We start from the raw sequence: 18,148 nt of genomic DNA, 5'->3' as shown, positions 1-18,148 counted from the left end.
ACACCACAGAGTTTGTTAGTCCTTTGTTCTGTTTTAAACACAATTGGTCCCTTTAGGTTACATAGTGCAAATGTTATAATTTTAGAGTACAGCAGGCAAAACATGTCCAGCGCCTTTAAAATGACAAATTAAGCCTCGTAAAGGGAGGAAGCAAAACAGAAGGAGAGTAGTACTTAAGATGAAGGCAATTACATAACTGCTCAGCATATTGGTATGCAAATACTGAAAACTAGACATTTTGTCCAATTGCAATCTGACCTTAAGTGTCACTATATCTGAATATGACCTATAGTTCACCAAATGGATGCATTAATACTATCTACACAGACTCCTATGGTGCCCTGCAACTTGAGTGTTTATTAGAGGACAATACAGGCAGACAAGACCATTAGTTACAGTGTTATTACTCAACCACAAACACCTATATGACAATGGTTATGGTTGCAGTTACTTCTTGGTGGGGTCGATCACCCTGCCCATGAACAGAATGCTGCTGGTGGCCTGGTGGTAAATGAGGAAGAGGAAAGGCCGGTTGACGGTGAGCCGAGGAGGTAGACTAGTGAAGATGTTCGGGCCATGAACATTCCCGGTGCTGCTGGTCTCGTCCACGGTGATGGCCGCCTTGTGCACAACCTGAAACCACAGAATAAAGCTAAGAAAGGATTGTATGGTTAAGATGTCAGGAAAGTGAATAATGCTGCCAACTGGCCCCAGATCTGTTTGTGCTCTTGCCTACTCCATTGCTGTCCAGTATCCTGGTCAAGCCAATTGCCATTGTCATGACATTGACAAAGAGTGGCAAGGAGTTGGCATGATAGCGCTAATAGACAACTGGCTGATGGAAGCCTAATGATGGCCTTTAGAAAATGCAGCTTCCTTGTTTATTTAGGTCCCCCATTAGCTTTTGGGTCCACAAAAAACACAACATGACAAGTAACAAAACACTGATAGACAAGGAAAGTCACACAAATGTAAAATACAACAATATACAGTGCATTTGGAAAGTATTCGGACCCCTTGACTTTTTCCACATTTTGTTACGTTACAGCCTTAATTTAAAATTGACATTTTTTATTTTTTTCGTCAATCTACACACAATACTCCATAATGACAAAGCGAAAACAGGTTTTTAGAAATTTTGGTAAGTATTCAGACCCTGCTATGAGACTCAAAATTGAGCTCAGGTGCATCCTGTTTCCATTGATCATCGATGATGTTCATACAACTTGATTAGAGTCCACCTGTGGTACATTCAATTGATTGGACATGATTTCAAAAGCACACACCTGTCTATATAAGGTCCCACAGTTGACAGTGCATGTCAGAGCAAAAAACCAAGCCATGAGGTCGGAAGGCACTCCTCAGTAAAAGGCGCATGACAGCCCTCTTGGAGTTTGCCAAAAGGCACCTAAAGACTCTCAGACCATGAACAATATTCTCTGGTCTGATGAAACCCAGATTGAAGTCTTTGGCCTGAATGCCAAGCATCACATCTGGAGGAAACCAAGTACCATACCTATGGTGAAGCATGGTGGTGAAAGCATCATGCTGTGGGGATGTTCTTCGGCGGTAGGGACTGGGAGACTAGTCAGGATCAAGGGAAAGATGAACGGAGCAAAGTACAGAGAGATCCTTGAATACCTGCTCCAGCGTGTTCAGGACCTCAGACTGGGGCGAAAGTTCACCTTCTAACAGGACAATGACCCTAAACACACAGCCAAGACAACGCAGGAGTGGCTTCGGGACAGGTTTGAATGTCCTTGAGGCCCAGCCAGAGCCCGGACTTGAACCCGATCAAACATCTCTGGAGAGAGCTGAAAATAGCTGTGCAGCAACGCTCCCCATCCAACATGACAGAGCTTGAGAGGATCTGCAGAGAAGAATGAGAGAAACTCCCCAAATACAAATGTGCAAAGCTTGTAGCGTTATACCCAAGAAGACTCGAGGCTGTAATCGCTGCCAAAGGTGCTTCAACAAAGTACTGAGTAAAGGGTCTGAATACTTATGTAAATGTTTTTTATTTTATTTATAAATTTGCAAAAATTTCTAAAACCCTTATTTTGCTTTGTCATTATGAGGTATTGCTTGTAAATTGATCAGGAATAAAACAATGTAAATCAATTTTAGAATAAGGTTGTAACATAACAAAATAAGGAATGTTAATACATTCCAAATGTACAAACAATGCAAAACAAAATGTGTTTTTGTGTGTGTCCCCTTATAGTCCCCGCCGTTCCATGAGTTGTTTTTTCATTTTACTGTTTGCTTGAGTAATTGGAGATTGTCCATGCAATTATGGCTCTGTAAGTTGCAGTGAATTAGTTTTGGACTTGGGAAGAGACCCCCGGTGGCATGTCTTGTGGGGTTTGTATGGATGTTTGAGCTGAATTGTATTTGATTATGCAGACAATCTGGAATTTGTCACAGTAATATTTCTCATTCCTAGAAGAGAAGCAGTTAATCTATTGTTTAACCCTCAACCAGGAAAGACTGACATGCATACTGTTGATGTTAGTTCTGTATGTTGCAGTTAAGGGCAAGGTGTGCTACTCTGATTTAAGTCAGCTGCAGCTTTGCTAGGTCTTTCTTCGCTGCACTTGACCATATTACAGGACAGTAATCAAGATGGGACAAGACCAGAACAACTACTACAGTTGGTTTGTGTAAAAAAATGCATAACATCTTTTTATAACAGACATACCCCTCCCAATCTTCACAACTACTTTGTCAGTATGACTTGACCATGATAATTGACCATCCAATGTTATACCTAGGAGTTTAGCTTCCTCAACTTGCTCAATGGTCCCACCCTTTAAGTACAACTCCAGTTGGTTTAGGTCTTCGAGCACTGGTATTCAAAGTCAGGGTCGGGGAAAATGCATTTTACATACATTTATTGGGTAAATGTATTCATTGGTTTCTTTTCGATAAGAGATGAAACTGTAATGAATTGAAGGCTATGTGTTGATGTAAAAATAGCATTGTATTTGGCAAAACACAATCCTTGCCATCATTTTACTAAGAACAGACAAAAAACTGATTGGGGGGCTGTTAGAGCCAGCAAAGGGTGCTTTACTATTTTTTAGGCAGTGGAATTACTTTAGCTTCCTTCCACACCTGTGGACACATACACAGTCTTGTCTAACTAACCTTGTGGGGACACACAATTCAGTCCCATTCAAAATCCTATTTTCCCTTACCCTAACCTTAACCCCAAAACCTAATCCTATACCTAACTGTATCTCCTAACCCTAGCTAAACCTAATTCTAAACCTAACAGTAATTTGAACCTTAACCTCCTAGAAATAGCATTTGACCTTGTGGGGACTAACAAAAATGTCCCGTTGGTCAATTTGAATTTGGTTTACTATACTTGTGGGGTCTTCTGGTCCCCACAACACACACCTTTATGCTTTGGTTAAAGATATAGAAAATACAGTCTGCTACCATTCTCAATAGTTTTCCATCAAGGTTGTCTATACCTGGTGGCTTATCATTATTGATAACAATAGTTTCCCCATCAAGGTTGTCTATACCTGGTGGCTTATTATTTTTTTGTATATTTATTTAACGAGGCAAGTCAGTTAAGAACAAATTCTTATTTTCAATGACGGCCTAACCTTCCGGTTACTAGTCCAACGCTCTAACCACTAGGCTACCCTGCCACCCCATTGATAACAATAGTTTCCCATCAAGGTTTCCCATCAATAGTTTCACTGCAAGGTTGTCTATACCTGGTGGCTTATCATTATTGATAACAATAGTTTCCCATCAAGGTTGTCTATACCTGGTGGCTTATCATTATTGATAACAATAGTTTCCCATCAAGGTTGTCTATACCTGGTGGCTTATCATTATTGATAACAATAGTTTCCCATCAAGGTTGTCTATACCTGGTGACTTATCATTATTGATAACAATAGTTTCCCATCAAGGTTGTCTATACCTGGTGGCTTATCATTATTGATAACAATAGTTTCCCATCAAGGTTGTCTATACCTGGTGGCTTATCATTATTGATAACAATAGTTTTTCCACCTCTCCCACACTAACTTGACCAAATTCAAAACAGCAATCTTTCTCTTTCATTATTAGATATTTTGTACAAAAATACTGTATGATGGTTCAATGATGTCATTTCACTACTGAGTTTCACTAGTGAAATAGTAATTGAAATTACTGGCAATATTGAAAGGTTTTGTTATAAATGAACCATCAACTTCAATGAGCAATGAAAATGAATTGGGTTTTCCACCCATGATATTATTTAAGGTATATCAACGTTTTTTTCCATTGTGTTTTATGTCATTTATCTGTGTTTGGTAATATAATGTATTCTTCTTTTTGTTAAGTTTAGACACATTTCTCAATTTACAGTATGTCAACCAATCAGCTGAGCAGCCCGACGTGTTTGCCACCTCTTTTGCATCATTTCTTTGAACCATACAATTTTGCAATTCATCATCAATCCAGGGGGCTATAACATTTCTCAAAGTTAGTTACTTAACAGGTGCATGCTTATAAACAATTGGCATTAATACTTTTACAAATACTTGCAGTGCTGCATCTGGATTCAATTCCTCACACACATCAAACCAACATACTTTGTCTTCCACAAACAAATCCTGAGGAAACATTTTGTATTATCTCTTATAAATGACTTTAGGTCCAACATTTGGCACTTTGGATTTCCTTGTTAAATCCACCATTTTATGGTCACTACAGCCGGGAATGGAAACTGATATTGCTTTGGAGAAAAGTTATTCAGCATTAGTGAAGATATGATCAATACAAGTGGATATTCAACAGTCACTACAAAGATACAGACCTCCTTCCGAACTGAGTGGCCGGAGAAAAAGACAACCACTCAGGGATTTCACCATGAGGCCAATGGTGATTTTTAAATAGTTAATGGCTGTGATAGGAGACAACTGAGGATGGAACAACAATATTATAGTTACTACAAAACACTAACCTTAATGACAAACTTAAATATCACAAAAGACACATCCTGTTGGCAACAGAGCACTAAAGTAATACTGTAAAAAATGTGGCAAAGGTATTTACTTTTTGTCCTAAATACAAAGTGTTATATTTGGGGCAAATCCAGAACAACACATCACTGTGTACCACTCTCCATAATTTAAAGCATGGTGGTGGCTGCATCATGTTATGGGTATGCTTGCCATCAGCAAGAACTGGGGAGTTTTTCAGGATGACAAGAAACGGAATGTAGCTAAGCACAGGCAAATTCCTAGAGGAAAACCTGGTTTAGTCAGATTTCCAACAGACACAGAGACTAATTCACCTTTCAGTAGGACAATAACCCTAAAACACACAGCCAAATCTACACTAGAGTTGCTTACCAAGACGACATTGAATGTTCTTCAGTGGCCTCAAAGTTTTTACTTAAATCTATTTGAACATCTATGGCAAGATTTAAATGGCTGTCTAGCGATGATCAACAACCAACTTGATAGAACTTGAAGGATTGTAAAAATAATAATGGGCAAATATTGCACAATCCAGGTGAGACTCCCTCAAAAAGAAGATAATTGCTGCCAAAGGTGTTTCTATAGTTTGTAAAATCAATGACATTTTTACTTTCACTTTGACTATAGACTATTTTGTGTAGATTGTTGACAAAAAATACAATTAAATCCATTTTAACCCCACTTTGTATCACAACTAAATGTGGAAAAAGTCTAGAGGAGTAAATACTTTAACTACGGCTAACCGCATCACAAGATTCAAATTCAAAAGGGTAGCTAGTAACCACATTTTTTTTAGACTTTCAAAATGTTCAATGCAACAAACCGAGCTCTCCCTCGTGTCATACCGGATGTTCACACGCTTACCGGATGTGAATGCACTAACCTTTTTAAACGTACTAACCTTTTTAAACGTTTTTTTATTTTTATGTACTAACCTTTTTAAATGTACTAATCTTGACCTGTCTTACTCTGGAAGGCTTTGTCTTTACTGTGAATGACTGCATGACATTCTGAGAATAATGTTACCAAAGAAATCGGTTTGCCAATTTAACTTTGGGAAAGCACTGATATACATTATCACATAATATATTTTTATTTTAATCACTTTATGATGATTTTGTAGCAACTCACTTGTATTCACTTGGGGCTCTGATGAGACAAATTGCTTTGGGAATATTATGAAGATTTTAATTTTCTGTTAGCAAAAAGTTGTTCTCAGTGGTCACAAGTTACCAAGAGACCTTGCTTAGACAATAAGGATACCACGAAATGCAGACCTTCAGCAAGATGCCTATTCCTGTCTTCCCTTTCACAGAGACAATTACCCAAGCAGTGTAAAGTAACCACAGGTGGACATTCAAAACACCGCAGGAAGTGGGATGCATCTAAAATTATTTTTAGTCCCCCACCCACCCCACAGTGGGTATCTATCACTCCTCCATTATCTCAGTCTAACACTTGAGCAAGTGTATGTCAAGTGACATACAAACACAGTGGTGGACGCACTTATGGAGACACACTCACAGACACGTACATGAGGGAGAAACACATACACACTGATGAACAACACACAGATATGCACACTCAATGACAGATACACACACACACTAATGGAGAAACACCAGCTCTCACACACACACACTGACCTCAGAGAGCCTCAGGCCCGTTTCCCCACCGATGCCAGAGAAGTCAGCGCTGTCCTGGAAGACCTCGCTGATCCCGAGGCCTGGCAGGACCTTCTGCAGGGAGTATGACTGCTCCAGTATAAATCTAGGCAGCTGCACCTCCAGCTTTCTGCAAAGCACAGGAAGTGACATCATAATCATTAGGAATGGGTCGTATGGCCAATGGTTGAGTGTTTGAAGCTAAAAAAGAAAATGAGTAAATTATTATAATATATACTCCAGCATTTGCTCTATCACCATTGGCTCTATTCTCCAGCATTTTGGATTTGAGATCAAATGTTTCATATGGAGGCGACTGACACCTTTTATTTGAGGGTATTTTCATGCCCCCAAAACATGCTAACCTCGCACCATTACCAATAACGGGAGGTTAGCATTTTTGTTGGGGTATGATATTTATGCCTAACTTTTTCATCAACTCCAATTCGGCTGGTGGCACAGAATATTCTCATCCTAGTCCATTGTTGATTCATACTACAGTTTACTAAATAGCATAAACTACAGTAACAAAACCCATTTGGCTTCAACGAGTATAGGCCTTTACGCATTGCACTTCTCAAATAAAAAATACTATAAGCTCCCGTAAATTGTATTGTATATGTGATACACGTTCTCAATAAGCAAAATATAGCCTAGGCCTACCGTTGATAAGGCGTTATAGGACTGAAATAATCTGAATAGCCTATGCTTGAAGGAGCACTCCTCTGGTAACCGGACAAGAGGCACTCTGGAAATGGTGACGGATACAAGCCAAATGGAGTATGCATGAGTAGACCATTTAGAAACATTTTATGTATAGGCCACTTAGCTAATGCATCGCCAGGATAAGAAAGACACCAGGTGCTTTAGTGTTGAACCACTTTCGTTATCGTAGGGTAAGGGTGGCCTACTACGGCTTGTTTTTTTCCACATTTTGTTACGTTACAGCCTTATTCTAAAATTGATTAAATAAAAATGTCTAATCTACACACAATATCCCATAATGACAAGGCGAAAATAGGTTTTTTGAAATGTTTGCAAATGTATAAAAAAACAAAAACAGAAATACCTTATTTACATAATAATTCAGACCCTTTGCTATGAGACTCGAAATTGAGCTCAGGTGCATCCTGTTTCCATTGATCACCCTTGAGATGTTTCTACAACTTGATTGGAGTCCACCTGTGGTAAATTCAATTGATTGGACATTGATTTGTAAAGGCACATACCTGTCCACAGTGGGGAGAACAAGTATTTGATACACTGCTGATTTTGCAGGTTTTCCTACTTACAAAGCATGTAGAGGTCTGTCATTTTTATCATAGGTACACTTCAACTGTGAGAGACGGAATCTAAAACAACAATCCAGAAAATCACATTGTATGATTTTTAAGTAATTCATTTGCATTTTATCATACGTTTCCTGTAGTTCTTGACCAGGTTTGTACACACTGCAGCAGGGGTTTTGGCCCACTCCTCCATACAGACCTTCTCCAGATCCTTCAGGTTTCGGGGCTGTCGCTGGGCAATACGGACTTTCAGCTCCCTCCAAAGATTTTCGATTGGGTTCAGGTCTGGAGACTGGCTCGGCCACTCCAGGACCTTGAGATGCTTCTTACGGAGCCACTCCTTAGTTGCCCTGGCTATGTGTTTCTGGTCATTGTCATGCTGGAAGACCCAGCCACGACCCATCTTCAATGCTCTTACTGAGGGAAGGAGGTTGTTGGCCAAGATCTCGCGATACATGGCCCCATCCATCCTCCCCTCAATATGGTGCAGTTGTCCTGTCCCCTTTGCAGAAAAGCATCCCCAAAGAATGATGTTTCCACCTCCATGCTTCACGGTTGGGATGGTGTTCTTGGCATTGTACTCATCCTTCTGCTTCCTCCAAACACGGCGGGTTTAGACCAAAAAGCTCTATTTTTGTCTCATCAGACCACATGACCTTCTCCCATTCCTCCTCTGGATCATCCAGATGGTCATTGGCAAACTTCAGACTGGCTTGAGCAGGGGGACCTTGCGTACGCTGTAGGATTTTAATCCATGATGGCGTAGTGTGTTACTAATGGTTTTCTTTGAGACTGTGGTCCCATGTCTCTTCAGGTCATTGACCAGGTCCTGCCGTGTAGTTCTGGGCTGATCCCTCACCTTCCTCATGATCATTGATGCCCCACAAGGTGAGATCTTGCATGGAGCACCAGACCGAGGGTGATTGACCATCATCTTGAACTTCTTCCATTTTCTAATAATTGCGCCAACAGTTGTTGCCTTCTCACCAAGCTGCTTGCCTATTGTCCTGTATCCCATCCCAGCCTTGTGCAGGTCTACAATTTTATCCCTGATGTCCTTACACAGCTCTCTGGTCTTGGCCATTGTGGAGAGGTTGAAGTCTGTTTGATTGAGTGTGTGCACAGGTGTCTTTTATACAGGTAACGAGTTCAAACAGGTGCAGTTAATACAGGTAATGAGTGGAGAACAGGAGGGCTTCTTAAAGAAAAACGAACAGGTCTGTGAGAGCCGGAATTCTTACTGGTTGGTAGGTGATCAAATACTTATGTCATGCAATAAAATGCAAATTAATTACTTAAAAATCATACAATGTGATTTTCTGGATTTATGTTTTAGATTCCATCTCTCACAGTTGAAGTGTACCTATGATAAAAATTACAGACCTCTACATGCTTTGTAAGTAGGAAAACCTGCAAAATCGGCAGTGTATCAAATACTTGTTCTCCCCACTGTATATAGGGTCCCACAGTTGACAGTGCATGTCAGAGCAAAAACCAAGCCACGAGATGGAAGGAATTCTCAGTAGAGCTCTGAGACAGGATTGCGTTGAGGCACAGATCTGGGGAAGGGTACCAAAAAATGTCTGCAGCATTGAAAGTCCCCAAGAACACAGTGGCCTCCATCATTCTTAAATAAAATAAGTTTGAGCTAGCCGACCCGGCCTAACTGCGTAATCGGTGGGGAGAAGGGCCTTGGTCATGGAGGTGAGCAAGAACCCGATGGTCACTCTGACAGACGTCCAGAGTTCCTCTGTGGGAATGATAGAACCTTCCAGAAGGACAACCATCTCTGCTGCACTCCACCAATCAGGCCTTTATGGTAGAGTGGCCAGACGGAAGCCACTCCTCAGTAAAAGACACATGACAGCCCACTTGGAGTTTGTCAAAAGGCACCTAAAGGACTTTAAGACCATGAGATACAAGATTCTCTGGTCTGATGAAACCAATATTAAACTCTATGGCCTGAATGCCAAGCATTACTTCTGTAGGAAACCTGGCACCATGCCTATGGTGAAGCATTGTGGTGGCAGCATCATGCTGTGGGGATGTTTTTCAGCGGCAGGGACTGGGAGACTAGTCAGAATCAAGGGAAAGATGAACAGTGCAATGTACAGAGAGATCCTTGATGAAAACCTGCTCTAGAGCGCTCAGGACCTCTGACTGGGGCGAAGGTTCACCTTCCAACAGGACAATGACCCTAAGCACACAGCCAAGATAACGTAGAAGTGGCTTCGGAACAAGTCTCTGAATGTCCTTGACTGGCCCAGCCAGTGCCCGGATTTGAACCCGATTGAACATCTCTGGAGAGACCTGAAAATAGCTGTGCAACGACGCTCCCCATCCAACCTGACAGAGCTTTAGGATCTGCCGTGAAGAATTGGAGAAACTCCCCAAATACCAGTGTGCCAAGCTTCATAACGAAGTAGACTCGAGGCTGTAATCTCTGCCAAAGGTGCTTCAACAAAGTACTGAGTAAAGGGTCTGAATACTTATGTAAATGTGATATTTCAGGGGGGTTTTATAATCTGTTTTGCTTCATCATTATGGGGTATTATGTGTAGATTGAGGACAAAAAAACAATTTCATCCATTTTAGAATAAGGCTGTAACGCAACAAAATGTGGAAAAAGTCTAAATACTTTCCGAATGCACTGTATAGCCTACATGGAGGGGTTTTTACGCACATCCAAAATAATAACAGGACCTGGCTAAATACCCTGCATAGATAGAAAGGAGGATGTCTAATCACTGTTTTGCTGCTGACAATCTATATATCTTATTAAAGCTTTGGTGATTAAGATGAATTTTAAAGCGGTCTCACATATTGATAGTCTTGACTACTTGGTGAATGCATTGGGCATAACAACAAAAAACATTGTTTGTGTTTTCTGTTTCTAAATACGAGGTTTACGCACATCTTTCTAGTTCCATGTGCATATGGGCACTGTGTATCACAGCTGGATAGGCGGAGCTTCTGTAGTCAAAATCCATGGCAAAACTAACCACGTTGCCGCTAAGACCTGCTTTCGGTTGGTCTTAAACATCCCCACCAGCGCATACTGAAATTGGTACTTTGGAGCACGTTTTTAAGGATACACCTCAGAAATCCCACATCAGCGTGCTCGTATAAGACAGGTAAATTACGATTCCTGGCACTAGGGTTTGAAAATTGAAGAGCGCTGGCTTTATCAGGTCAAAATCACAAACTAGCGTGCCTTTGAAAATTGCACTGACTTAACACCAGACGAAAATAGAACTCTACCTAAGTTAGGAAGAATGTTGGTCCAAATTGGAAGTTAGGTTAATTGAAAATGATTTGAATCCTAGAAATGAAAATGGCAAAATTGGGTGCAATCAATTGGCTTAATTTCTCAGAGCAAATTAAATTTCAACAAAATAATGTTTCAGGAATGCTAATCTTATTTTTAACTACAGAAACGATGTCAGCACAATCTGATGCATTGTTAGGTTGAACGACCCATGAACCTCATATAAGCAACCCATTCCATTGTTGTAGTCCAATCCAACCTACGTCCTCTTGAGTTGTTTGAGCCAGCCTTGGAAGCGTTCTCCCGTGATCTCCTCGTCGATGGAGGTGTAGTCCACGTCCTCGTCGGGCAGAAGCACCAGCATGGCGGCGCCGCCCGTCATGGGCAGCTTCAGGACACCCAGCTTGAGAGAGCGGTCGTACGCCAGGTGGTACTTGTCGGAGCGGAACATCATGGGGACCATGGCAATTTTGTACTTGTTCACGTAGAAGCGCTCGTCCTGGGTGAAGCTGGTATTGAAGGTGAGGGCAAACTGGCCTGGTGAGAGAAACAGAAAAGGGAATCAAACAGCATGTTGCTGTCACAACTGATATACGTGTTGATGTCACAATACCCAACCCCACTTACACACGAACAAGGCTGGGAGCAGCACAGCATCACCCACAAAAAGCAGTGCTAATAGAGCATTTGTAGATGTGAGGTGCCTTGTTATATGCAACAACGGCAGTAAATGTCACCTGGAAAGATATGTTTATAAACAGACTGTGCTTACAATAATCTCATTCCCAGACACTTCAGCCGTTTGCGCTTCAGCCTGGGGGCATGGTTATGTTGACAAAAGGTCATAAAATACAGGTGTAAAATACTGTATAATATAATAATAACAACAATAATAACATTTGCCATTTAGCAGACGCTTTTATCCAAAACAACTTTTTTGCGTATGGGTATTCCAGGTAATCGAACCCATTACCCTGGAGTTGCAAGCACCATGTTCTACTGAACCCCTGTGCCTACTCCTCACCTTGAAAGAAAATGGCAGTGATTAGCATCATCTGGGTCTGGGGGTCGATGGCGCTGACCACATCCTTCACCTGCTCCCTGGTGTAGGTGTAGAAAAACTGGTTGATGGTGTCCTTGGCAGCCCCGTCGCTATAGTCCAGCCCCTGGACATTTCCTCCATACTTGGTCTGCACAACGTCTCGGTAGGTCGAGTCCACTTTGAACTGCTGGCGGGGAAGGATGCCGATACCCTGGTTCACAAACCCACTCTGGGCCATGCTATCCCGGACACTCTGGAACAGTTCTGGCATAGAAAACAATTGAAAATGTACATTTGTATTTTTTTAAATAACTCAGACAAACACAAACAAACAGAACAATTATGGAAACAATACAGGGTCAGCCGCAGAGCAATGTAACTTTTTTGAGGTGAAGTGCCTTGCTCAAGGGCACAACGGCAAAATAATCTGATACCAGGAACTCTTCGGTTACTGGTTTGTTTCCTCCTCTAGCCTGGGATTTGAACCCACCACCACCCTCCCACTTACTGGTCTGCATCTCTATTCTCTAGGGCTAAATACCTGGGATCCTTAGGTGGTCGAGAGCATTCAGACTCAGGCCCTGAAGGAGTTGCTCGCGTGTAGAGCCGTTGGCGCCACTCATCAATGCAGCTAAACCCAGAGATACGGTGAATGGGGAGAGAAGGACGTTGTCATCAGTGGTGCTAGCAATGGCACGGTACAGCCGGGCGGCAAAGTCAGCATTTCTGGTGCTCAGGTCCTGGATTTCCCCAGCGCTGGGCTCCTGTGCCAAAAGTGGCATGGCGAGGAGTGGGATGCACGCCAGGAGGGGGAGGAGTCTGGACGTCATGGTTCTTCCTCCGCTTTTCTCAGCTCGCAATGGAAACAAAATATACATGTTTTAAGCAAAGTGTCCTCAGCAAGTTAAGTTCAACACTAACACATAAACATTTAATTAGTCTAGCGTTAAAGGTATAGTACACTCCAAAATCAAAGGTTGCCTGACATTTTCATATAAAACAAATGGTCTAAAATTGAGCTGTGAAATATCTGAACATTTTTGATTTTGGGGTACACTATCTTTTTAATATTTATGTAGTTATGTATGATATGTAATAGGCTATTAAAATTACAATATGTTATTAGGACAGTAAAGTACCTACATATTACAAATGATACATTTGATGGGCAATGCAGACAGTGCTACAGTAGCTTCGGGACCGCAACTAGGATCCTGTATATAGTATGGGATCCTAGTTGTGCATCATTCTGTCGTCCGAAATTCATTACAGCCCTAAAGTGTTCTGTTAATTTAAAAAAATATTCCACAAAATAAGGTCACTAATCTAAAAAAACTGTCAGTGTCCAGAGTAGCTGAGTAATCTCCACTTCATAAATCTCAATGGAGTTGACATGCGTATCCGTTGAAATTTTTTTAATGCGTACCTTGTACCTAAGTCTGTCCTGTTTAACTGCATTATTTTCTTTGGGTGCTGAAATCCTTCATTTTTCTTCAAAGGTCTGTGGCACTGTGAAAGACATGGGCATGGGCGTGGCTGAACGACTCCCAGTGCATCACTATGGACAGCGGCACTGGCTGCAGCACAGTGAACAGTGGCACTCAGTGCAGCCTTCCACATTGCTAAACTATCTTCAGCACCAGGCCAGCCAAAGACTGCGCCACAGCTATGCTCACCCAACACACCTGTGCAGGATTACTAAATCAGCACACCTGCAAGGCATTCCCTAATCAACTGACTGGCACAAGACTGCAGGCTGGACCTCGCTCAAGTGGAGCAGTTAGGAAGACTGCCAGAGCGTGCCTACACTCCCACTTCTGTAGTTGGGCACACCTCACTCTTCCCGACAAGGTCCAATGCAGCCTTTTTTAAAGAATATCCAGTCACTTCTGGGTAACAATTAAGTACCTTACTGTGATTTTTTTAAATTAAAATGGTAAAAAAAAAAAAAATTTAAACTGCTTCTTTGCAAAGAGGATTTTCTCAATTATGAATTTTGCTAGGAATGTCTGAGAGTGGTCTGAGTGGGGAAGGGAAATCTGAAAAATAGCTGTTATTGGCAGAGAGATTTGGAACTCTTTCTTATTCGTCTATTAACTAAATTTACCACCTGCTGATGTCACCAGGCAGGCCGTAAAATAAATGTCTCTTACACTTAAAGGGCATTATCCATTTTCACAATTTGACAGTATTATTCCAACCTCCATACAAAAAATTAGGAACAACTTCCTAATATTGAGTTGCACTCTTTTTCCCTCAGAACAGCCTCAATTCGTTGGCGCATAAACTCTACAAGGTGTCAAAAGCATTCCACAGGGATGCCGGCCCATGTTGACTCTAATGCTTCCCACAGTTGTGTCAAGTCTATTTTCTCTATGCAGATTTTAGAATATTTGTATGAAATTGTATCTCCAATCAGATGGATACTGTGCTATGTATTGGACATTAATATAATAATAATAATATATGCCATTTAGCAGACGCTTTTATCAAAAGCAACTTGCAGTCATGCGTGCATACATTTTATGTATGGGTGGTGCTGGGAATTAAACCCCTTACCCTGGCTTTACAAGTGCCATTCTCTACCAACTGAGCTACAAAGGACTACTGAGGCTTTGACGCCACCAGTTAGTCAGCCATATTGGCACTCCCCAGTAGGAAAAGTCCTCCATAGGAATGAACGGAATTCTACATTATTTCAACTAAATGTTTTAAGGACAAAATGACATATACCATTAGTCATCTCAAATATATAGACTTTAAGGAAAATATATTTATATATTGTTTTGTATGTTTAGCAACACATAACATAATTTAAAAGTATGCATTAAGGTGTCTGTAATATAATACATGTGGCAAAAACGAATGAAGACATTAATAAATGCATTTTTATTGCTTCCAAAGAGTGCCAAGATGGAGGCGTGGTGGCTTCAACACAGCGCCCCCTATCAGTCATCTAGTGTATATACAAATCATTGATGGAAACCAAGCTACTGAGACATAAATAGGATGGGCTGGTAGTAGGTTGTATCAGGCTCGTTGACCTTTATTAAAGTACCTTTTTTAATTGATTTTGGGGGGGATTTAACAGATTATGGCCCTGATCTTGGGAGCTGGTGTGCTATTTATGTGCACATTCCACAACCATTTAAACCATTCAAGAATAGACAAATAGGCGGCTATTACGCAAGAGTGCATCAAAACATCGTGATATCGTTGTATAAAATAAAATGGAACCCTAATCTAGCTTTAAAATGTACATTAATTTGAGTTATGGCAAGAGACCTGGCAATAATATTATTATGCGTAGGCAATTTCAATAGCATGGGTGTAACGAGCGGGGTTTCTTCACCGAATATGATGCGACACTGAATAGCAACTCATATTTTAAAATAGAAAGGACGATATAATACTTACTTTTGCACTAAAAAGCCTGCCTGGAAATTGATCAGGATAACGTCACAGATAACAAAAAATACGCCTGTGAAGACCTCTGTTCCGCAGGCAGGAATTAACAAAACCGAGCAAGAATAAGGCCATGAACTCAGCGATTTTCCTTCAAAGTAAAAGTCATGCAAAGAAGAATACAAAGAGTAGGAATTCGTACAAATTTATGAGGAAATGTTAGCAGTTTAACAATATGAAAACAGGAATAAAGTGAATCGCCTTTATAACACCAATAATATTATACTATTGACAATATTTTTAACAGCATTAAAAGTGATGATTACTAGATAGTTATCAAGGTAACAACAGTAATACAAATAAAACATGATTTTGAATGATACTATTAATAAAACAGTAATAACAATATTATAAATAACATTATAATTATAATAATCAACTTTAGAAAACACTTTCAATCCCAGTGTTAATTAGCCCATTCATATTGGACGTAGTAAAATGGACACTCCTTTTATGGAGACACAACGTACACATAATTGTGCATGGTGCAATATGTATTTGCAGTATGATTTTTTTTTTTAAATTTAAGCTGATTGGTCACTCTTTATGGGCCGCCAAATGAGCAGCGACACTCCTCTTGGTGTAAACTCTGTAGATGTGGAAACTAGGAGTGCTCCTGAGTAGAATGGACTCCCTTTTACTGTGACACAAGCTACAGATAATTTTGTATGGCGCAATAAATGATAGGAGTACACAGACAACAAACAATGTTGACCAATTAGGCTTAAAAAAATAAACATATTATCTTATAGAAATACTTTTAATTATTCTTTGTATGATAACTAGTATGAAATATATAAATAATTGTGCACATTTTCCATCATTTTCGCACTAATTATTATTTTACAAAGTAAACAGGACGGGACATTTATTCTGAAGGATTCCAAATATCCATGACCCGGAAGTACATAGTTATTCTTGCCTGCTTCACAGTGGTATCAAAGATTTTTATAACAACGCCAGGATAAACCAGACCCTGTCATTTCCAATGGGGAGCAAATTAATCCTAGTGCGCATGACTATCTTTTTTTTTTTCAACTTTGGCAAAGTGTAAAGTCTATAAAATGCAGTCCACTCTGTTTGGTACAGATTTTAGTTTGGAAACAGAAAACTGTATGGAGATCAAATGTTTTGTCGATGAGAAAATTTGTAGAATATAGGCCAAAGTCCATCTCGATCCATCTTCTCCCACTTCCGTCCACTGTGCTTCCTATCATAAACATATTTGGTAATGAACGGAAACGCCAACCGGATGCTTCACATTTATACATCCGGTGAAATATCTGGCTCATTAGTTGCAGTCCATAGTCAAAGTAGACAGCTCTTAGCCATAGAATGACGTTTTACCTCCGAGTGTACCTTAAATGTCCCTTGCTCAAGCGAGGGGAGTGATGATCGGAGAAGCAACGTCCTTGGTGGAAATCTTGAAGTTGAGTTTAAAAACAACCAACCTAAAGCTATGAATGTACCTAGCTAACTACAGTTACCCATAGCTGGCTAGATAGTTTTATAGTTTGGTAATTTATTCAAATACATTTCAGAATTCAAAAAAATGATGTGTATAAAGCGAGCTAAGTGTTATAGGCTCATCACTACGATATATATAAGCAGGCTAATGTCAAATTTTTGTCTGACATTCCCAAAATGCAGTTTGACACGTGACAACAGTTTGCGTTGAATTGTGAGTCATATCAACTTCACAAGGCCGAAGCTAAATAGCTCATTATTAAATAATGATATAGTTACATTTGAGGTTAAAGATCTGCTCTCACACTTTTGGGAAAGGGCTTGTGAATAAAAATCTTATTGCAAGAACTGGGAGCTCTTTAAATTTGAGGTATCCAAATACCTTAGAAAATATGGTAGTAATCTTGCTAAAACCAGAAGAGCTGAGGAGGAAAAGGTGATCATTAAGATAACTTTCCTTTCTCAGAGGTCCCCAGCCGGCCTCTCGGTGGAGGAAAAGATGGAACTAATTGATTTACAAAATAAACTGGATAATATATATAGATTAAAAACAGAAGGAGCCTTTATTAGATCTAGGGAAAGATGGATTGAGAAGGGAGAACAGAATTCATCCTATTTCTTTAGACTTGATCAATTTTATTCTAAAAATAACACTATCCATAAATTTAACATTGATGGTGTTATTACAGATGACCAAAAATGAATCGCTAAATACTGTAGCAGCAATTTATACAGAAAATTGTATAGCTCTACGTACTGTCAGGAATCCACAGATATGTTTTTTAACTCTGAATAATGTTCACTCTATCAGTGATATATAATCTAAACAGTGTGATGAACCCATCAAAGCTGAAGAGATTATAGAGTCTATCAAACATCTAAAGAACAATACATCACCAGGTGTTGATGGAATTACATCAGAATTTTACAAATTATTTTCTGAACAAATAGCTCCCTTC

The 18,148-nt window shown here is 40.2% G+C and overlaps 1 protein-coding gene across 1 annotated transcript; it reads right to left on the bottom strand.

Moving 5' to 3' along the window:
- Window positions 1-337: 337 nt before the first annotated feature.
- Window positions 338-15,817, bottom strand: LOC139415240 (serpin peptidase inhibitor, clade A (alpha-1 antiproteinase, antitrypsin), member 10a). The gene is made up of 6 exons (XM_071163180.1): window positions 15,675-15,817; window positions 12,799-13,110; window positions 12,240-12,521; window positions 11,479-11,752; window positions 6,641-6,788; window positions 338-633 (listed from the first exon to the last, which is right to left on the bottom strand). Exons 2-6 carry the CDS (start codon window positions 13,085-13,087, stop codon window positions 448-450), a joined length of 1,179 nt encoding a protein of 392 aa, XP_071019281.1. The 5' UTR covers window positions 13,088-13,110; window positions 15,675-15,817; the 3' UTR covers window positions 338-447.
- Between the last annotated feature and the right edge of the window lie 2,331 nt (window positions 15,818-18,148).

The sequence above is a fragment of the Oncorhynchus clarkii genome, chromosome 8 (assembly GCF_045791955.1).
Source record: "Oncorhynchus clarkii lewisi isolate Uvic-CL-2024 chromosome 8, UVic_Ocla_1.0, whole genome shotgun sequence".
Lineage (NCBI taxonomy): Eukaryota > Metazoa > Chordata > Actinopteri > Salmoniformes > Salmonidae > Oncorhynchus > Oncorhynchus clarkii.
The sequence above is the reverse complement of the archived record's forward strand: the minus strand, read 5'-3'. Positions and strand labels throughout refer to the sequence as shown.

Bases quoted from the DNA above. Each gene is read 5' to 3' on its own strand.
- LOC139415240 (XM_071163180.1), bottom strand. From the start codon at position 13,087: ATGACGTCCAGACTCCTCCCCCTCCTGGCGTGCATCCCACTCCTCGCC. The intron at 11,753-12,239 runs GTGAGGAGTAGG...TTCTCTCACCAG, and splicing joins CACTGCCATTTTCTTTCAAG to GCCAGTTTGCCCTCACCTTC. The intron at 6,789-11,478 runs GTAGGTTGGATT...TGTGCTTTGCAG, and splicing joins CTCAAACAACTCAAGAGGAC to AAAGCTGGAGGTGCAGCTGC.